Source organism: Ictalurus punctatus, chromosome 15 (genome assembly GCF_001660625.3).
Source record: "Ictalurus punctatus breed USDA103 chromosome 15, Coco_2.0, whole genome shotgun sequence".
Taxonomy (NCBI): domain Eukaryota; kingdom Metazoa; phylum Chordata; class Actinopteri; order Siluriformes; family Ictaluridae; genus Ictalurus; species Ictalurus punctatus.
The window spans coordinates 12,132,727-12,155,226 of NC_030430.2; the positions used below are offsets into that span (position 1 = coordinate 12,132,727).

General features: G+C 38.3%; 2 protein-coding genes across 3 annotated transcripts in view; one reads left to right on the top strand and one right to left on the bottom strand.

Moving 5' to 3' along the window:
* sla2b (Src like adaptor 2b) overlaps nt 1-997 on the top strand; it is a 7,145-nt gene extending 6,148 nt beyond the window's left edge. For both annotated transcript variants that reach the window (XM_017488120.3, XM_017488121.3), the window contains exon 8: nt 1-997. This exon is cut by the window's left edge and continues 227 nt beyond it. The gene's annotated coding sequence lies outside the window, so the exon portion shown is untranslated.
* Nucleotides 998-4,902: 3,905 nt separating this feature from the next.
* The window catches only part of cables2b (Cdk5 and Abl enzyme substrate 2b), a 29,531-nt gene continuing 11,933 nt past the window's right edge, over nt 4,903-22,500 (bottom strand). Inside the window, exons 3-9 of the mRNA XM_017487784.3 lie at nt 20,789-20,866; nt 17,336-17,444; nt 16,950-17,103; nt 12,770-12,864; nt 10,700-10,806; nt 10,261-10,465; nt 4,903-8,922 (exon numbers count right to left, since the gene is read on the bottom strand). Of these exons, the coding sequence (XP_017343273.1) occupies nt 8,779-8,922; nt 10,261-10,465; nt 10,700-10,806; nt 12,770-12,864; nt 16,950-17,103; nt 17,336-17,444; nt 20,789-20,866 (892 nt within the window). The 3' untranslated portion in view covers nt 4,903-8,778. The remainder of the gene's footprint in view (nt 8,923-10,260; nt 10,466-10,699; nt 10,807-12,769; nt 12,865-16,949; nt 17,104-17,335; nt 17,445-20,788; nt 20,867-22,500) is intronic.

A 22,500-nucleotide genomic window follows, 5' to 3' on the forward strand; every position in this document is an offset into this window, starting at 1 on the left:
GCTGTGCTTTTCCCTGACACGCACAGATCACGGGAAAGGCTCGGACACATGGGAGAATAGTAAAGAGATCGGTTCAGTAGTAGTGCAGAACATTTGAAAAGGACAAAGGCAGCACTTTTCTGTCCATATCAGTCTCTCTTAACTCGTCAACCTTCTTCCAGTGTGGGTGATGGGGATTTCTGTGTCACAGATTTCTGTGTGGACTTGTTCCTGAGGATGCGAATGGAAAAAAAAAAAAAAAAAAAAGATACAGAAGTGACAGTGGGAGGCTCAAAGCAGCGTGTGCAGCCATTTGTGCCGCTCAAACACTTCTGGAACTTTCTCCCGAAAGTTTTCATGGACTAGAAAGAGGTGAGACCATGAGGAGAGAATCCTTTATCTCCTGCAGATTTAAAAAAAAAAGGTTCTATATTGAACTGCTCGCATTTATTTAACGTTTGAACAGTTATGAGTACAGTACATCTGTAAATTCACTATGTGCTTTGTACAGATTGCTGATTGTGTTACATCACTGCAGTCACGTGTGATTTAATGCTGCTTAAAGAAAAGCTTAAGAAACGAGTCCTGTCTTTTCACTCGTCATAATATTCAGCTTCAAAGGAAACATCATCATCACCACCAGTCTGCTTCAGGAAATGTGTGTGTTACAGAGAAAGACAGAAAGTGTCAGAGCATTTGTATGCATGTGCATTGTTGCGGTAAATTGTTTCCTGTGTAAGAAAGTATTTGCACCTCACAACCCATGTAGAAATCTTCAGGTTAATTGTCAATCGCCTCTGAGGTTTAAGAGTACTTTATTGCAATACTATACACACTGATTTCAAATGTGAAATACAAAATACATACAATGAATACACTTTCTTCCTTTTGCACTGTTTGTGAGTCTCAAGAACAAATGAGCTCTCAGCTTGACTTTTTATTGCTTGAGAGTTGAACTGTATTTATTTCCTACCGTAAATGTGGATTAAAGCAGGTGTCATGACTTTTTATTAGAAAAGATGTTTGATTTATCTTGTTAATTATGTCTAAAAATGTACCCCTCCCCCTTTAAAATTTCCCTAAACTAATGGACTTTTATTCCGTGTGTATTTCCAATGTAGCTCTTCTATATATGATTAGCATTATTATTTGAGCAGTTATTCTAGGCTTCTTAACACTGATGATTGGGCTGGTTAGTTGACATATATATATAATCCATTGCTAGCTATGAAAACTAGTTCATTAATAGATGTTACTGTTCATAAGTTCCATAGCCACTGTGCAGTAGGAACGTATGGGTGAACCCATTTTTAAAGGATCATTTTAGATTGAATTATTACACTGAAAACACAAGCTAGATTATACTCAATTTTCTTTGAAGTCTAGAAAACATCAGAATTCAGAATAAAAGTTATAGTCAGAAATCGACATGACTACATTTGCAGACTGAGATCAAATCTGATTCCTGACCTGTTAAAGCCTTAAAGTTTTAACCACACCCGACACAGTGTGTGTCAGTGAGCACTGGTACGGTAAACTGCTAGAGGGCAGTGTAGCTCCATTACAGCTAGATTAGATTTCATGGAGAAACTGACTGAAATCTGTTTCCGTATCTGATTCTGATGCTGAAGGTGCTCGGTTTGAGAACGGTGCAGGGAGTTCCTGTACATGAGTAACACTTTATATAAATCATATTATTTACATGTAGAACAAGGTTTGCAAACTGATGATGGTCCATTGTCTATTATGGGTGGCCCAAAGTTAGTTCAACTCTGGCAAATACACATTTCATAACAACCCTACCATGCTGCATTTAAAGGTGGCTGAAAGTCTGACGGTCCTGCTGGCCAAATGTTGGCCCGATGGAGTGATGTTGGCATTCAGCCTTGGCCCAATGGAATGGCTGAAGTCGGGCCAATGTCAGTTTGCTACCTGGTTTCATTTTAAGAATCTGTAAATATTATTATAGGAACTAATTTACATTAAAATTCGAACACACGAGTGATGCAGGTCATCTACACTTGTCTATTTACACGTGAGGTGACTGTGATTCGTGAGGTGACTTGAATGTGCAGTCAGAGAAAAGGTGAGAATTTTCTATCGAATTCACAATACAGTCAGGTATTTCAGGCGGCTGATATCATTAGGCTCTAATCAGTGAATGTACTCGAGGATCATGTTCCATGGTAATACGTGGAAGAAAAAAAAATTAAAGCATTTATGCATCCTGTAGAGAGTTATAGAGTTCACAAACATGTCGTCTTATGTGTCATGTGTGATCTCACACATGGTTATTGCCGATGTTTACCACCAGATGGCGATTGAAGCATCGTATAATACATAGTAGAGTATAGCTTAGAATAGTATAAAGATATTCTGTCCCTGAATCTCACACTTATAGTCTGTAAATGCCATTGAATCTTTTCAGCATTACCAGTGAAGAAGTTTCTCGGATGCTGCTGTTGCTCATTAACATGAATGGAGGTTGAACAGTTTGATGGCTGAGGAAATTAAAACATCAAAGATTAAACAGATTCACATAAAAGATGTATGCTTACATGAGCAGTATTAAGCTATAATCAATGATGAATGAGTGTGAGTGAGTGAGAGAGAGAGAATTAGTGCAAAAGCCTGGATAGACCTCAATCTGACCTCTTTAGAAACACCAGAACAAATCAGTCACAGACTGCCATCATGCACTAATCCCTTACTAACTCATATTATGAAAGGCAAAAAGGGAGAAAAACAGCAAGTGATGCAGCAAAATACTGTAAATGATCTGCCACAAAAACAGCGAGGGCTCTCTGATCACATCTGTGCATGATGGGATGGCTGTATTTTTCATTTTCCCCCCTCAGAACTCATGACATTTCATAAACTATGGAAGATCAACACAATCCACAAAAACATTCTTGATGTTGCAGGTCATTGTGTCAAGTTGCGAGGTAGGGCCTCAATGGATCAGACTTATCTGTCCAGCACATCCCACAGATACTCAATCTGATTGAGGTCTGGGGAATTTGGAGGCCAAGTAAACACCTTGAACTCTTTATGTTCCATTCCTGAACAGTTTCTGCAATGTGGCAGGACACATTATCCTGCTGAAAGAGGCCACTTCCATTAGGGAATACTGCTTACCTTCTTCCCATAGTGCATTCAGGTAAGTGACACACACGCACCCAGCTGTCCAAATGAAAATGTGCTTCATCAGATCAGGCTATCTTCTTCCATTGCTCCATGATGCAGTTCTGATGCTCATGTGCTCACTGTAGGTGATTTCAGTGGTGGACAGGGGTCTGCATGGGCACTCTGACCGGTCTGCAGCTCCGCAGCCCCATACCCAGCAAGCTGCGATACACTGTGTTCTGACTCCTTTCTATTATAGCCAGCAATTTGTGCTACAGTAGCTCTTCTGTGGGATCAGACCAGACAGGCTAGTCTTCACTCCCCATGTGCATCAATGAACCTTGAGCACCCAGGACCCAGTCTCAAGTTCACTGGTTATCCTTCCTTGGTCCACTTTTGGAAGGTACTAACCATGGCATACCAGAAACACCCCACAAGACCTGCTGTTTTGGAGATGCTCTGACCCAGTCTTCTAGCCATCACAATTTGCCCTTGTCAAAGTCACTCAGATCCTTATGCTTGCCCATTTTCCCTGCTTCCAACACATTAACTTTGAGAACTGACTGTTCACTTGCTGCCTAATATATCCCACCGCTTGGCAGGTGGCTCTGTAAAGAGATAAATGTTATGGTTGATTAGTGTATAGTGCTACACCACTACTGATATCTGAACTGCTTTCTAATATAAAAATACGGTCATTTGTAAAGTTACACGTGAGAAGTGTTCTGCTTGGCAGACCTGAGCTTCCTTCTTCCTAACAAAACACTTCATACGTGCTTACAATATCTCTGATATCACATCTTACACAAACCCACAGAGTCAAAACTTGACACGCCTGACACAATACTGTTTTTATTCCTCTCCTTTCACGCTTCACTAACTGGCCTTATTTGAGTTATGAGTCTGTTTAGTATGTCATATATAAGTCATATTAACTCCAGATGGACTCCTTGACAACCTTATCAAAAGAACACCTGCACAATCCTTTTTTCCTTAGAGTGTATGAACATACTGCTGTTATTGATATAGATGTCAGTCAGTTGTTTCCGAACATCTGGAGTTTCTTAGTTTTATTACAGTTTAATTACTATTATTGCCACAGACCAAACAAAAGGATACAGAACAGCAACATAAATCGTTGTTGGACTTCACTGCTCGCTGTCAGATCCTAACAGAACTCCAAATGAGGGCTTTGTTAAAAGCAGATGCACATAAAGGGTAAAACTTTTAATACTATACATTAAAAAACTTTGACATTGTGAGTAATAATAAGTGTAAAATATAACAGTCATGTTCTACAGGTGGTCCCAAAAGTCTCCAAACATTAATAAAAACTTTACCAAAATTTTTTTCCAGAATGCCTTTGACAATAGAAGAACATATTGAAATCATTCTCATGGCTGGATAGGGAAACTGTCACAAAGATGTGATGGACTTTAAAAGGAAACACGGTGAGCACATCAAACAAACGACAATCCTGCCAAAATTAACAAATCCAAAAAGACTGGAAGTGTTGTGGATCAAGCGAGAAGTGGGCATCCGTGAATATTCACTGACCAAGACACAACCGACGTGGTGCTGGCAAACATGGTCCCCTATGTATGGAGGGAGACTTTTGGGACACACTCAATAATTGATGGAACAACAACAATTTCCTTTTGCTGGATTATCAGAAATCTAGTTGAAATTTGGATGTCTGTAGTATTTTCAGTTGGATGGCTTTCACTGACTAGAAATAAAGGATGAAAGGATTGTAAGAAGAAGTAAATGAATAATTCACTCGTGCAGCTTCAAAAGTGAAATCAGAAAATATATTTGAAAGTGCTCTTTCTTAAGAATTTCTATTACAAACAAATACTTGTTATACATGTACAAGTACAATGCAAATGAAAGCAGATTTACATCAACATACACGCAGAAAAATATGAACTCGGTCAAGCAAAGACATTTCATGCGTCATCAGTTAATCTATATCCGTTTCGAAAGCAACAAGAAAAAAATAAAGTTGTTTTCTGAATGTACTCATTTATTGCCTTGGCAATTTTCTTCTATTTTCCTGAACAATCTCTGCTCCGAATACGATGTTTTAGAATTTTACCCCATAATTTTCGGCATATATTTTGACAGTTTTGACCCAGAAGAAAGGACGAGTGATCATATATTGATATTGTATTATTACATATTTATCATCATGGTCGCTGCCATTACTAGTGTCAGTCATCCACTTGTCTTTTCCTTAGGTGAGCACCAGGTTCAGCCAGATTGGTATCAGTGTACGTCATTACAAAATTTTAACTATATTCACCTGTATACATCTTCTTAGCTTCTATCCCTGCCTCTTCCCTGTTCAAATCAGCATATCTCCCCCTGCTGCCGATCTTTGTGTGTGTGTGGATGAAACACTTTTAAAAAAACAAACAACAAAATTGCTTTGCTGTTAAGAACGCGAAATGAAATGCAAGTGACAAAAAGCTGAGAATTTAGGGTTTGGATGCTTGTTTTATATAAAACAGTCTGTGAATAAAATAGAAAAAAAAATTAATAGATTTTTCATTTTTATGTTTGTCCCCCCCCCAAAACGGAGATCAATTGAATGGATGCTACATGGAATACAAAATGTTTATTATTTTGCAGATACAGATTGCATATGACATTATTAGAAAATGAAGGTTACACTGCTCATTGTTATTTAAACATGATCCATCCAATATGAACAGTCACAGAAAAACTGAATCTCCACCTCCACCCATGTGACAGTCATGCTGGTCTTTCTCTCTGCTCTGACAGGAATGAAACACAGTGCTTTACTAAATTAACTGAAGTAGTCAAAAAGTACAAATCTGACCTTTTAGTGCTGCACTGATTAAATGACAAAGTTTTGCTTGGGGACTGTGGAGAAATAGTGCTGCTGTCGAGGAAAAAAAGAGAAATAAATAATAATCACAGTGAAATGTTTTACTGATTATCTTATTGAAGTTTGGTCATTGCCAAATAATCAATCATTCACTCAGGCACTTACGATGAGGCTTGAATGTCCAAGTAATCCAAGTCCTCAGTCAACACTTGTATTAGCTTAGATTTCAACTTGAAATGCTTGGGTTACAAAGTTTAAAGATAAAAACCATCAGCAAAATTAATGGAAAATAAATGTCGGGTCTCCACATATGAAATTGGAAAAATATGTCCCCTAAGAAATTATTTTTTTCAACTCATAATTATTGCCAATGTTTAACAAGAGTTGGCATTTTAAATGCCATACATTGGTTAACACAAATCCAAAAAATATTGCATAATATTAAGTATTGTACCAGTCCCCTTTAGACTATTAGTGAAGAATTGCTCCATTTGCATCAACGGCACCATTTTATACATTTACCGCAAACTCAGCAGTTCTTCAACACACACACACACACACACACACACACACACACACACACACACACACACACACACACACACACACAGCTTTGCTAAAGTGCAAATATCTCAATTTGTCATCATCTCTGAATAGTACAGTATCTCTACAGGAAGCACACAACATTGTCAATATATAAAAACATACACAACACCAGTATACAGTGTTTGCTAATAAAGTACTGTATATCAGACATTTGTAAATGAGTATGACGGAAGGAAGACTTTATATAAACACAGTGTTCTAGATTTTTATCTCAGTGCTCATTCGATTCTAGTTAACGGTGATCAGATGATATGTTTGAAGGAGTTTTACATGACACTCGATGCTGGAGGATATTACCTGTGGGTTTTGCAAGCTGCATTCATGAAAACGTACTAAAACACAAAATAAAAATGAATAAGAAAGGGCCTTGCAGCAGTTCTGCATTATGTATTAGCAAAAATAGATCACATTAGCTTTGCAGGTTTATCCTAGAACAATAGAATCCGGATTGAAATATTTAGACTAGTTTATTTTGAGTTCTCACTTAGAGCAGTTGCTGGCTAAAAGCCATCAGAATAAAAGATAATACTGTTTGCCTGAAAGTCACCAGCGCTGCTAATTAACACAAAGCACAACTGCTGGCTGACCCGAGTATCAGAGTCTATCGTTGTCAACAACAACGGAAATGATACATTTAATACTGATACTCTACAGCAGGGGTGTAAAACTAATTTGATATAACGAACCTCATTACATTTGAGCCAGACTCAAAACAAGATCAGTTTAGAAGACCAAGAACACTTCATCAACTCCTCTTAAATATGTTCATTTAGCAGTGTTCATCTGAAAGGTGCAGATTAAACATACAGGTATATCACCTACAGATGACCAGACTGCAAAATAAAAGACATTTTCTAAATGGTGGTTTTACCATATGTACACAAAAGTTTGCATAAATATTAACCCCCCCTCGATTTGGGATTATACATTATATATCATGTCTCTACACAACTCGATATATAGTTTGAAAATATGTTTACAAATAAAAAATGTGAAAGTTATGACTGCATAAGCATGTAGTCTTGCTGCTTGGGTAAAAAAATAAATAAATAAATAAATTAGTTCTCATGGAAAGAAATGTGGTTGCAGCATCAATTTGACAATGAAATGACGTTTATTACTCTATTTTGCCCCCTACTGGAATAACAGAGACTTTATTTAATTTTTTTTGATTCAATTATGGTCCACACGATGATTTTAGTTTCACGTTTATCAGTCTGTGTGTTTGACAACCCTGCTTTACAGTGTCTGTAGAGTGTGTGAGTAATTCTAAGAGATGCTTAGGATTGTCACAGAGAGGAAATCTCTATTATTAATCTGTGTCTTTCAGTATCCTAAAGGAACAGGAATCGCTGCAGGCTTTGTATTGGTTGCCACTTTAAATACATATTAATGTTCACTCTGACACTGTAGCTATTATCTAACCATTATAAACAAAGCACCAATAACTTTGGGCAAACAAACTGGGCCACGCGCTATATTTTAACGGAAAGTTTAAAAGTAGAAAATAATAGAACACATAAGCACAGTAAATGTGCTTTAGTTCAAATCAGCTCTAATATAGAGCACTTTTTTCAACCAGAGCCTTAAAATCTCTTACAGAACCCATAACAAGACCAAATACTGCACACTGAGTCTGATCACATACTACTGCTACAGGCGTGTGATACCAAGAATATAAACTGTGTTCAAGAATGCATATATTGCATAAAATACAGATGAATAAAACCTTTCTATACTGTGGGAAATGTCTGAATGTAATCCTCTGTAGAGACTGTAAGTTCGTACAATGTGCAATGTGTACAATGTGACAAAGGAGAGTTCTGATTAATTAAAGATAAAAAATAAAAAGTAATTTTTGGCAAACTGATATGGAAGACAGACACGGGATCTGGGAAAAGACTTCCCTTGTTAATTGAGTGTTTAGAGTTGATAAAACCTTCTCTTCATCTAACATTACTGCCATATAATCTTCCCCGCATTAGTGCTATGTGAGATTAGAAGTAAAAACCAAAACAGGAGTTAAATACTAACTATAATACACACAGACTCTGTACTAGCCTGAAGCGTGTAAACAGATCCTCTTCCTCTTCCCCCAGAGCTTAGTGTAGACGTGCATCAGCACTGACCACTGCTAAACTTTAACATGTGCCACTGGCAACCTTTTATTTCCCCTCCTCTCATATGGACCAGTATTGATGACCACAAGCTGTTCAGCAGGGGTTCTGGGTCAGTTTGCGGTAGTGTGGCATGACCTTGCTGTCAGGAAGGTAGAGGGCCATCTCTAGAGCCACCAGGATGGTGAATTCGAAGGCGATCAGCTCGCGCCGGCTAAGACGGAACCTCTCCTCCAGCTTCTGGATGGAGAAAATAAGTGGACGAGAGATCATTAAACCAGACAGAGGAGAGGGCAAATGAAACCTTTAACAAGTGTTCTGATTCTCAAAAATGTGTGTGTGCATGTTGGAGCATGTGTCTGGAATTCCAGGAAAGGTTTAAGACTGTTACTGTATGCAGCTTGCATTCCATCACTGTATTAACCAAGTAAGGAATAAAAGCATAGTCCTTTGTGTGTTATTCCACTTATAGCAGAGCAGTTTTCCGATGATTACAATGTCTAATTTATTAATGAAGGACACTTTGCACATTGTAACGGTTTATAGTTAGATTTCATGTTGTGGGATATCAGACATACATGTTAATTCCTGTTCTCCCATACATTATAGCAAAAAACAAAAACGTGTTTTTAAAATCTGTTTATTATTAGTTTACCTCGATTACTTGGAGACCCTGTGTATGAGCTGTGATTACAGAAACAATAACATATTAGAATGAGCGCATTAATATAAACCTATCATTCGTGTTACAGCTAGAACTACTTTGCGAGCCACGCTGTTATATGAAAATAATGCATGACTTCTGATCAATCAGATTTGAGAATTCAACTACGCTGTAGAATATTTAATGCACATATACACCAATAATAATAAATTAAATGAACCACTAACTATTGACTATTTAGACATCAAAATTGTTGATGTCTATTTTTAGCTAAGTCAAACATACCTTATCAAATTTATTTCATGATCGCAAACTCAAAACCGTCTTTAATTACCTTGACAAAAAGAGGGCTTTCATGTGAGACTGAGGAAGGGGGCAGGGCTTCCAGGGTGTCAGTTAATAACAGGGAGTTCAAAACACCTATGTAACTGTCAATCATTCTAGTTCACATCTTGACTGGCTCATCTACCATGTTTAGTGGGGAAAAGAGGAGACTTGTCTTTGAGAATTTTTGAGTGACTCACAGCAGAGTACTCTGATGTTATAATCAGTTCCTGTGCAAAATGTGTAAAAGTTGGCAGATATGTAAATGATTATTTTAAATGTTATGTGATACAATTACTCAATAAATGTCATATATATAATCATTCGCTTCATTCGTCACGGCAGACTGAATAAACAAAGAAAAACTGTAGTTTTGTAAGAACAGTAAAAATATTCATCAATAAAGTAACTTTTAAAGAGAGTAAAAACATGCAAAATACAAAATATCTGGTACATGTACATGACAGTGTCAAGTGACAATGTCAGGTAGACTTGTGTGTTTTATGTAGATGTTGCTGTGTTGTATACTATGGTGTGATGTATTGTCCAGATAATGTGTCCAGTATACATGTGTGATATGTCTAACTCACATCAATCAGCTGTTTGACTTCTTGTTTCTTGAAGTCACTGCTGATTTTGGCGGCCAGCAGGAGGCAAGCGGCGGCCACCAGCTTCCTGTTGTGCTTGTTGAGGCGGCCCTGAAGGACGAGTTTCTCGAAGTACGCAAATGCCATGGCGATGGTCACTGGCTGCAGAGCACACTCCTCACCTACTGCGTGCATCTCTTGCTTCAGACTGATCCCAATATGAGAGAGAGAGAGAGAGAGAGAGAAAGAGAAATATATTGTATAAACAGTAGTATTGTAGTGTGGAAAGTGGACCCTCTTGTGAAGAGCTGAAGCTGCAGGTAAACCTTATTGGATAATACTTTATTACACACTATTAAAGTCCCTTTTCTGTTTCCCCCTCTCCTAGCAGTTACCGAATATATCTGTTCATTAACTCTTAAGGACGTTTTTGTATGCCTACCTTCGGATCTTGCTGAGAGTTAGCTTGATGTGAGGAAATTTCTCCTTAAAGGTCTCATTCATGTCTTTTTTCAAATCTGACGGCTTCACATACTCTATTACTGTAGTCTGAGACGCACAGAGAAAGAAAGAATGTGAATGATTTGGACATTAGGGGAAAAAAAAAAAAAGAATAGGCACACATTCATGTCACAGCATTTAAAACAATACATATTACAAAAAAAGATCACACTTCTCCATCACCTGATTTTTTATTATTTGAGATTAATTTTGGGGCTAAACATAACGAACAATCTTGAATGACGCGGATGTGTACCAGCAATTACTTGGTAGATTACAGATGTCTGTTAGTGTCTTATGTACTGCTGAGATTATATATATATATATATATATATATATATATATATATATATATATATGCTAAAAAAAATAGCAAGAGTATAATTGATTTATAGACTTTGTGTAGTGCAAGAAGAAATAAAAATTGAAAATGTATCGAGATATATATTTTTTGTTATATTTTGCTGTGTTCAAAGAAAAAAAAAAGATGCTTCCTAGTTATCTCATTTTTATTTTTAAGCAAAAATGAATGAACACAACATACACTGACCAATTAAAAAAAAAATTAAATATTGTTTACTTCTCAATCTGCAAATTAAGTAATTACGTCACAGTAATTACTCATGCACTACATTGCAGAAGCAATAGCTTTACAATAGTTTTCTTATAACAGTTTGATCTCCGAATACTTTACTATTTTGTCTTAATGTGATTCATGCAAGACCCAAAAGATGAGCTTCTGTGTTATTAAGTCTTTATCTAAGCAGTCAACACTTTCATTTACAACCCATCTATATATAGTCTACAAGCTGGGGGGAGGAAAAAAAAAAAAAGTGTCAACAATCGGGTCATCGATGAGGTCAATTATTTCCAAAATGTCCCACAGCTGTACCATTTTAAACTGTAATACAGACAAAATATCCCAGCAAGCAAGAAAGGAGGAAGAGACTGAACCCGTCAGTGCAGAAGAGGAAAAAGCAGGTCAAATAGAAATCCATTTCATCAATGCAGCAAATGTCCTTCTATGCCAACTGAAACTGAATGTTACCACAACATTTCTTATGTACAGAACTGTGTAGAGATACAAGATGAAGTCCATCTACAACAAAATATACAATAGAACAACACCAACAAAAACCTATGTGCCAGACTCAGAAACTTTTTTTTTTCAGTCAGGACCCAAGAGACCTTATGAATAGCGGTCAAAGAATTTAGTGAACTGCATTAATGGAAGATATTTCTAGTATTCATTAAGTATATTTGCTAAGCTAAGCATATAGACTAGTGTACATTACACTCTGATAAGTTTTCATAATCTCAGCTTTTGTATGCTAATTTATCATCCAGGTATCAAATAAACTGTGTGCTAGCTGAGGGAAATACCTGCAAGGTACACTATAGGACCAAAAGTTTGTGGACATCTGACCAATCAAACCCCATGTGATTTTTGAACATCCCATTACAGATTTGTGCCACCCTTTGCTGTTCTAATAACCTCAACTCTTCTGGGAGGGATTTACACTAGATTTTGGAGTGCAGATGTATGGATTCAGCCACAACAGCATTAGCGACATCCCTTCCTGATGTTGGACGAGGAGGCATGGGGTGCAGTCAGTGTTCCAGTTCATTACAAAGGTGTTTAGTGGGTTTGAGGTCAGGGCTCTGTGCAGGCCATTCAAGTTCGTCCATGCCAACCTTGGAAAACCATGTCTTCATGGAGCTCACTTTGCAGGGGAATTGTCATGCTTGAGCACATTTGGACCTCTTAGTTCGAATGAAGGGAAATCTTACTGCTACATCATACACAGACATCCTATACAATTGTGTGCTTCCAGCGGCAACAGTTTGGAGAAGACCTGCCTATGGGTGTGATGGTGAGATATCCACATACATTTGTCATATAGTGTACATGTGGGACTTTATAACAGTGTAGCTCTCATTTAATCTAACATAAAAGGCTACACATTTGCAAGATCTCCATATTTCATAGGTCTCATTTTTGTTTTCTTACCATATAGGAGGCAAAGATCAGGACTCTCTTGTGCTTCCCACAAGGCCACTGCGGGTCACTTAGCAGGTTGGGGTCATAATCAATGTCATCCACACCTGAAAAACACACACGCAAGCAAAAAAAACACACACACACACACGTTAAACTCTACAGAGTGTATTTACAGTATCTCACAAAAGTGAGTACACCCCTCACATTTTTGTAAATATTTGATTATATCTTTTCATGTGACAGCACTGAAGAAATGACACTGTGCTACAATGTAAAGTAGTGAGTGTACAGCTTGTATAACAGTGTAAATTTGCTGTCCCCTCAAAATAACTCAACACACAGCCATTAATGTCTAAACCGCTGGCAACAAAAGTGAGTACACCCCTAAGTGAAAATGTCCAAATTGGGCCCAATTAGCCATTTGTGAGGGGTGTACTCACTTTTGTGAGATACTGTATACTGTCTATACAGATAAAAGGTTAGAAGGCTGGATTAACATTCATCATTAGTAACTTCTTTAGCCTGGTCAGGGGTTTCGTGGATCTTGGACTATTTATCGCTTGTGCATACACATTTTTGTATTAAGCCATGAAGGTTTCTATGCAATATGATGTATTAAGTTTTGCTTGTGTATGACGATGTGCTTATATTTCTGCACACTCCTTAACATGTACATGCAGGAACCCCTAGTGGTTTATAAATTAATAAATAAAAAAGTGTAACAGCAGGTGAATTGACTATCAGAGCTTCCATTCTGCGTAGCCTACTGTCAATCATATCAGCACAAGAGAGTAACTGCTGATCTCGGTGCTCAGAACAAGGTGCAGATGAGTGACACAGATGAAATGTAAAGTAAACTCATATATAAAACTAACATTTAAAAGACTGATGATGCCCTGTTTCAAATTTAGGCTTATGCAGCTTTGAGGAGGGAGGATCATGTTTTAGTCACCACTGGAAACTCTATGCTGAGAGGGAGTAACGGATCATCAGTCGATTTTATGTGCCAGTGCAGCTTAATTGATCTCTATTTAAGAGGATTTAGCCACGGGCATGTTTTAAATAGAAACTGGAGACAGATCTGGCATTTCCCGACCAACTACGAGTCGAATAACAACACATATTAACCTCATTCATATTGCTAATGCTGCAATACACTGCATTTCCAAAATTGGCAGCAAAAAAGACAGCAAAAATGACACATTTTCACACCATCGAAGAGTTTCAAAATGTAAAAAAATCATATTTAGTATTAGAAATAAACACTTCTAAAAGTATCAAATAAAACATTTTTATTTTGTTTAACTTCGTGCATCAGTAACTCTACTTCATCATCGGTGAAGTTCACCTTCTTAGACCTTTTGACATGCTCCATGTCGTCGGTAACAAGCAGTCCCATGAGTCGACTGCTTGGCCTTTTTAAAAAGAAGCTGTTTAAAATATATGGTGATTTATGGGCATTTCTTTATGCAAATGAGTGTGGCCGTGCATGAACACATCAATTTAGAATGTTTTGGATTCATCAGTGGCCATTGTGATACATACCTCTTTTCCTGTGTCATTTCTAATGCTCAAATTTAGAACTTGCTCCATGCATGTGCTGAGGAATGAGACTCCTGGAGTCTAACCCAAGAACACTGGGCATGAGGCAGGAATACACCCTGAATGGGACACCAGTCCATTGTAGGGCGTCTCTCTCTCTCTCTCTCTCTCTCTCACACACACACACACACACACACACACACACACACACACACACACACACACACACACACACACACACACACACACACACACACACAAACACAAACACACACACACACACACACACACAGCCCTAGGGGGCAATTCTGCATAGCCGATTCACTGACTAGAATGTTTTTTGGACAGACAAACTCCACAAGAACATGGGGAGAACGTGCAAAACTCCACACAAAAAACTGAGCTCAAGCAAACATGAACTTTGAATCCTTAAAAATCAAACGAACAAACAAACAAACAAAAAAAACCCCATTTGACTGGATAACAAAAAAAACATTCTAATAAAAGCTGTATTTTATAAAATTGCAAAACATAGAATACATGTTTTAGTCCCAATCCTGGCTACATTTGCATGGTCTGAGAATGGCAGACCAAAAAAAAAAAAAATCACATATCACTTATGTAACTGGTCTGAACCATTCGGAATCAGTAATTAATGCTACATTTTCTCTATTAGTACTTTTCTGCCTTCTGGAATAATAGTAGCACCTAATTCACGTATGTATACGCGATTTTGTATATATATATATATATATATATATATATATATATATATATATATATATATATACACATACACACACATACACATACATACACATACATACATACATACATACACACACACACACACACACACCTATATTTTAACCTGTGAATGTATTTAAGCCTCTGTCTACACAGTGCAGCCAAAAATGCTCCAAATCCTCACTTCACTAACACACAGAGAGGCCATGTGTATGGTTAATGAAGGGTTTCTAAATCAGGCAAAAGGATGCAGTGCACAATAAGAGCTGTTAATGACAGACAAACTGACTACCAGAACAACTTACACACACACACACACACACACCCCTTAAATAATATTATTAATGGCCAGCTGCAGCATGTTTGTTGCCACTTCCCTTCAAATTCAGTGAGTCATATAGCACGTTGGAGGCTATTTTAAGCCATGTGTGTGTATGTTTGAGAAAGGGAGAGTGTGTGTGAGTGAAGCAGCCTCCATTTGCATTCCTCAGACAACATAATGAACTATACCCATTTTTAGCAGACCTGGTCTACACTGATTACATATACAAGTGTTTAAAGAGTTAAGGGATATACAGTATATATTATATGATTATCACGTTATAATGACACTTGTCAAGGGGTGGGATATATTAGGCAGCAACTGAACAATCAGTTCTCAAAATTGATGTGTTGGAAGCAGAAAAAATGGGCAAGTGTAAGGATCTGAGTGACTCTGACAAAGGCAAATTGTGATAGATGGACGACTGGGTCAGAGCATCTCCAAAACAGCAGTGTGGTGTTCCCCTTATGCAGTGGTTATTACCTACCAAAAGTGGTCCAAGGAAGGACAGCCTCTGAACCGGTGACTGGGTCATTGGCACCCAAGGTTCACTGATGCGTGTGGGTGAAGGCTAGCCTGTCTGGTCCGATCCCACTTAAGAGCTACTGTAGCACAAATTGCTGAAAAAATTAATGCTGGCTATGATAGAAATGAGTCAGAACATGCAGTGCATTGTAGCTTGGTGCATATGGGGCTGTGTGGCTGCAGGCCAGTTAGGGCTCCCGTGCTGACGCCAGGCCACTGCCGAAAGCACCTACAATGGGCGCATGGCATCAGTCCGGGTGCGTCACTTACCTGGGGAAGAGATGGCACCAGGATGCACTATGGGAAGAAAGCAAGCTGGCAGAGGCATTGTGGTACTCTGGGCGTTCTGCTGGGAAACCTTGGGTCCTGGCATTCATGTGGAAGTTACTTTGTACCACCTACGTAAACACATTATTGACTTGGCCTCCAAATTCCCCAAATCTCAATCCGATTGAGTGTCTATGGGACGTGCTGGAGAAACAAATCCACCTCGCAACTTACAGCATAAATTGCAAACGTCATGGTACCAGATACCACAGCACACCTTCAGAGGTGTTGTGGAGTCCATGCCTTGATGGGTCAGAGCTGTTCTGGCAGCACAAGAGGGACCTACATGATATTAGGCAGATGATTTTAATGTTATGGCTGGAAATGCATAGTGCCTGTGATAAAACCAAGGGTTATTAAAACGAAATACTTTTAGCAACTAAGCCAATTGTACAAGTCAGTATATCCCCTGCACCCCATCGCCTGCACTGTCCCCTGTACCATCACTCCATTTGTACTGGGTTCCTAAGCAGACATAGAGTCTGGATCCAGCACTGGCACCTTGACAGTGGGGATAATCTTTTATTTGTATAGCACATTTAACGACAGACATTGCCACAAAGGAGCTTTGCAGAAATGCAGATTCATAAGTATATCCTCACTGAGCAAGTCAGAGGTAACAGTGGCAAGGAAAAACTCCCTGAGATGACCTGAGGAAGAAACTTAGCAGGGTGATGAAGAGGATGTACATGTTTGTCTATATAAGTGTGCATGTACAGGTCATACCCAAGTCGAAGCCTACAGTGCTGTTGAGGCGGGATGGAGGGTAGCTGGTGCATTGGATGCTGTTTCTGGAGTACGGCATCTGCAAAGCGATTTCTGGTGGCTTCTCACGAACCAGAGCATTGGTGGGGTACAGAAACTGGGCATAAGACACAGTCTGAAACACACATGCACACACATAATTGATATGGCTCACCAGTCAATTTCAATCTGTCATTTTTACATCACAGTGTCACTGTTAGTCTGCATTGGGTTTTCACACATGACTGTAAATGGGCCTGCTAATACTTAGCAGGGTGTCAATCATACACATCACAAAACAAACATACTGACAAGCCTAAGAGCTTGAGGGACACCTGAAATAATCCAGTGAGAGTCTAAACTCTTACCCTGCCATAAATGCCAAGCTCCACCCCTTCCAGTCCAGGGAGCATCTCTAGTGTGGTGGAAATCCCCCCAGACGAGTGCCTCCGCCTGGGGGTGCTCAGGGCTGGGTCACTGAGAAGGATAGAGAGAGGGCAAGAGAGAGAGAGAAGCTTCACTCTTTTTATATCCCAGTTAAATATAAATTTGTTTAAAACTTTAGTTTAAAAATGAGTAGACAGACAGAGAGATAGATACAGTTGTGCCCATAAATTTACACACCCTTTCAGAACCAATAAAATGTTAATAATCAAATGAATAAATAAATAAACAAACAAATAAATAAATAAATGAGGGATCATAAATATTGCAGGTTTTTTATTTATTTATTTCTGCCCTGAATAGATGTTTACATCTAGTTCACAAGACAATAATAACTGAATTTACACAAAGGAACCCATTCAAAAAGTTTCCATAGCCTTTATCAATACTGTGAGTTGTTGTCTGAATGATCAACGACTGTTTTTATATTTTGTGATAGTTGTTCATGAGTCCCTTGTTTGTCCTGAGCAGTTAAACTGCCCACTTTTGGCAGTGGAAAAGATGGATCTCAACATCATATAGTCACTGTTGGAATGGAATGGAGTCAAATATGCAGAATATGCTGGAAAAGTAAAGAATGTGCAGGACCTGGAGGATTTTTCTGAAGCAGTTTAACTGCTCAGAACAAACAAGGGACTCATGAACAACCATCACAAAACAAAACAAAAAACAGTCATTGATCATCCAGGTAACAACACACAGTATTAATAATCAAGTGAACGTAAACTTTTGAACTGGTTCATTTGTGTAAATTCAGTTATTTAATTGTGTCTTGTGAACTAGATGTAAACATGTGTTATGTGAAATATTTTTTAAAATATTCAAATTTTGTAGATTCTGTAAGGGATAGACAGACAGAGAGAGAGAGAGAGAGAGAGAGAGAGAGAGAGATACTTTATTGAAATTGCAGGTAGTGCCTGAATAGTAGAGCATATAGTGATCAAAGATCTAAACTCTAATGCAAACTGAGGTTTTTCACCATCTGCAAACAATCAGTGACACGATCTAACAGACAGGAAATATCCATAAGCTTAATGTACAGTAAGGTAGCTTGCATTTCTCTCCTTCAGCTGAAGACTCACAAAAATGCGTGTATTTATAAGCAACCAGCTGAATGTAGAATTTTATTTAAGTGTGTGTCCAGTCCTTAGTCAGTTCCAAGGTGGATATTGTTCATGATGATAAAATATATAATTATAATATAATAAGTAGGCAGACATCAATTATATTTTATGCTTTCATTACACACCAAGCAAACATGCCTACTCAAGCAGGAACACAAAATAGCTCAGTACCTATGCTAGTCCCTAGGCAGGTTGAGGTTATAAAAACCAAATAGAAAACAAAAACAAAATTTTCATTAGACAAATACTAAGCTATCATAATGAGTCATTATTGGTCATATGTACATTGCAGTACAGTGAAATTCTTTTTTTCTTCACATATCCCAGCATGTTAAGAGGTTGGAGTCAGAGTGCAGGGTCAGCCATGATATTGTGCCCCTGGAGCAGAGAGGGTTAAGGGCCTTACCAGTGCTGGGGCTTGAACCCCCGACCTTCCGTTCAGTAACCAGTAAGCCACCTTAACCATCTTAAGTCACCTTAACTGCTTTAAGATGCCTTAACTGTCAAGCCACCACTGCCCGTGAATACCAGAATCTCTACAAATGCTCACAAACTTCTTTAGATGAAACAGCAGAAAACAAGTTTTCAGGTGTTTACTGTATTGCTGTAGCTTGGGATAAATGTTATTTTATTTTTTAAATCGTAAATTCTACTGTTAAACCACAGATGTTGGCACCTTGCATTTTCATCAAGAAAGGTGTGTTTCTCAACTTAGTCATATTTCATCCCTGTACAAATAACTCAAAATGGATTATGCTTTATAATTAAGTAGTGAAATTCACATTTCTCTCTACTTGTGTATGAAATGCAAATGTACTGTTTACTTGGTCTATATTTAAATGTAAAAAACAAAACAAAAACAAAATAATGCTACATTTTAGCAGTTTTATTACAACAGACACTGCACCTACTTTTGGAGCGGCGTTTAAGTTTCTTTGAGTCTGTATTTGTGAATTAGTCTGAATTATTTTGTCAGCTTACATTTGCACTGGCGATGGCTGAGCATTATTATATTTATTACTGAATACTGATAGTTATTAGCCTGTTTGACTGAGGACGTAATGAGTTCTGGGTTTAACCCAAACCTAAATACCTCAAAAATAAGTAGGACTATAAATAATGTCATCTTGGCAAAATATTATTATAAACATTTAAATAATGTTCACCCAAAATAAATAAATAAATCGTTACTGAATGGCTCTGCGGATTCTTTGTACAGTTAAAGTGTCGATGGCTACAAAAAGTTTATGAACCACTGGTCTAGTGTTTCAACGGACCCGAGATGAAAGAAAAGATAAAACAGAATGAGAGAGAAAAGAAAGTAGCAGCACGTCTCTAAAATGCTCTTAGGCTGAAAAAGTAGACAGACCTTCACTGATAATATTCACAGTACAGCCTCAGCTTGCTCACCTCACATACATCAGATCAGCATTGTTTTTTTTTTCAGTCCTTTGGATACACATGTGTCAGCTCACCTTACGTGCAACTCTGGAGCCTTTAAATAACACACTCCTGTGTCACTGTCTCTCTGCTCAGGCTCAGCTCTCTACAAATAGCAGCTCTTTACACACTGACAGATGGGCTTAGGAAACTGACCTGAATCAGCCTGCTTAACACTGGGGCTGTCTTTATTCATTTAGACTCACACACACACACACACACACACACCAACGTCTGTGTTAGGTCATTACACAACTGTCCATTCTCATCAGAACTCCTGCTCTCTTCTCAGATGGTTTACACATCATTTCCTTTCTAGCCATGCTTAGCTGTTCTTTTAGGCCTTTTACGTAATGAGCGCAGACTGTTTCCCTGCATTCCTAGGATCCTGGGAGGACAAGTTAAGCGGATGGTGGGAATGGCAGCAAGGTTGCGGCCAAGTCGTGCCTTACTGGGATGAGAATTTGTGGGAAATGAATTCCAAGACAAAAATTTGCTGCCTGTCCCATCATCCAGACGGATCACCAATTCCCAAGAAGAAACTAACATCCTGAACACTGTGCGTGCGTGCATGCATGCGTCTCTCTCTCTCTCTCTCTCTCTCTCTGTGTGTGTGTGTTTTACCCTCAAGTTCACGATAGTCTCAGGAGAAACAGCACAGGGAAAAGAGAGATCATCATTATATAGAACATGGGAAAGAGATAACATTGTGGCACTAAGAAGTGAGAAGGGAAAGAAAAGATAGTGCAGTTTGGGTAGACTGGTTTGGCTGTTAGATGTAAAAAAAAAAAAAAAAATGTTGATCTTGGGTACCTTATGTAAAAGCTCTCTCCATAAGGCAGCACAGAAAATGCAGCACACAGTGATCTCTTGGCACAGATAAGCACGATCCTGTGAAGCACAAAAAAATGCACATGAGAACACACAATTTACCTTTTCTCTTTCAGTGAGTCACAGAACGTAAACTCTCCCCGAGTCCTGCACAGTGCACCTGTATTCTCAACTCAAGAACAACTGATCTCCATCACACTGCATCTGCACTGAGCCTTCCGCCTCCCCATCTCTCTATTGACTGCCTTCTGTCTGCTTTTGCAGCCGAGACTGTGACCATACTCAATTTTGCATGAACGCTAGCTGAAGTCTATTTTTCAATTCACATGTAAACTGTAGTATACAAGGCCACTCGAGATGATTTCCCACTGGCTGGTTACCAAATCAATGACGTCTGCATTTATCAGCCTCTCGGTCATTTCCAATTCTGCTGTCCTCTTTTGCTCCAAATATCAGAATGAGTTATAAAAAGCTGAAGCCTGGGAAAAAAAAAAAAAATCAGTGGCGCATGAGGGCTGACGGCACTGTGGGACTGTTTATAATGAGACTTTAATAAACACAACTGTCATTCCTCAGCTGGAGGAAGAGCAGGGTTATGGCAGAAAGAACCATAACACGGTGCCTTAAATCCTGCCATATTACTCTGTTCCTCTGTGCCCTGCAGATGAGCTGACCGGACATAAACATGCTCAGCAATAAGATATAACAAATGATCACCACCTACAGACATTCTGGACCTCAGCAATGCCTGTGAAAGAATGCTTTTTGTGGGAAATGCAGAACTAATAATATTTATTTGTTACATAAATTGAGGGTGAGTCGGAGGTCAATATCTACTGCAGAGTTACAGAGATTTCTGTGTCTTTCTGTCTTGTCTTTCCTGTTGGAGCAGGAAAAAATACATAATACACTAGGACATGGCATATTGCATTGCTTAAATACAATCCTCTCTGAAAGTATTGGGAACATCAAGGCCAATTCTATTTATATTTTTTTCGCTATACATGGAAGACATTTTGGCTTGAGATCAAAAGGTGGCAATGAGAAGATGGATCAGAATTTCAGCTTTCATTTCCTGGTATTTACATCTAGATGTGTTAACCAAAATAAAACATTTACATTACATTTATTCATTGAGCAGACTTTTAGCACAAAAAGCAGTGAATTAAACTACAATCATACATTAATAATATATATTCTGCTTTGTGTATTGGGTTCTTTTCAGTCTTAGATAATTGGACAAACAGTTGTGTAAAGTTTTATTCTGAAGTAACACTCAGTTTGTGGATTTTATTTTAAATAAACGAAAAAATGGTACTGAAAAGTTTGCCCCTGGATCGATTATGAAAATAATCCTTAGTTGCAGCCCTAATAGGAACAGAGAGTAAATTAAAGTAAATAACACTAAATATTTGGTTTCATATCCCTTTATAGCAAGAACTGCAATCACCAAACTGTTGCATTCTTCTTGTGTGTTGCTTTTCCAGGCTGGTGCTGAAGCTTGTTGTTTGTTCTAGGGGATTTCTCCCTTCAATCTCCTCTTCAGGAGGGGAAATGCATACTCAACTGGGTTAAGGTCTAGTGATTGACTTGTCCGGTTTTTTCCCACCTTATGAAGTCCTTTGTTGGGTTGGCAGTGTGTTTTGGGTCACTGTCTTGCATGATGTAAACATGATTCCTCCCCATTACAATGG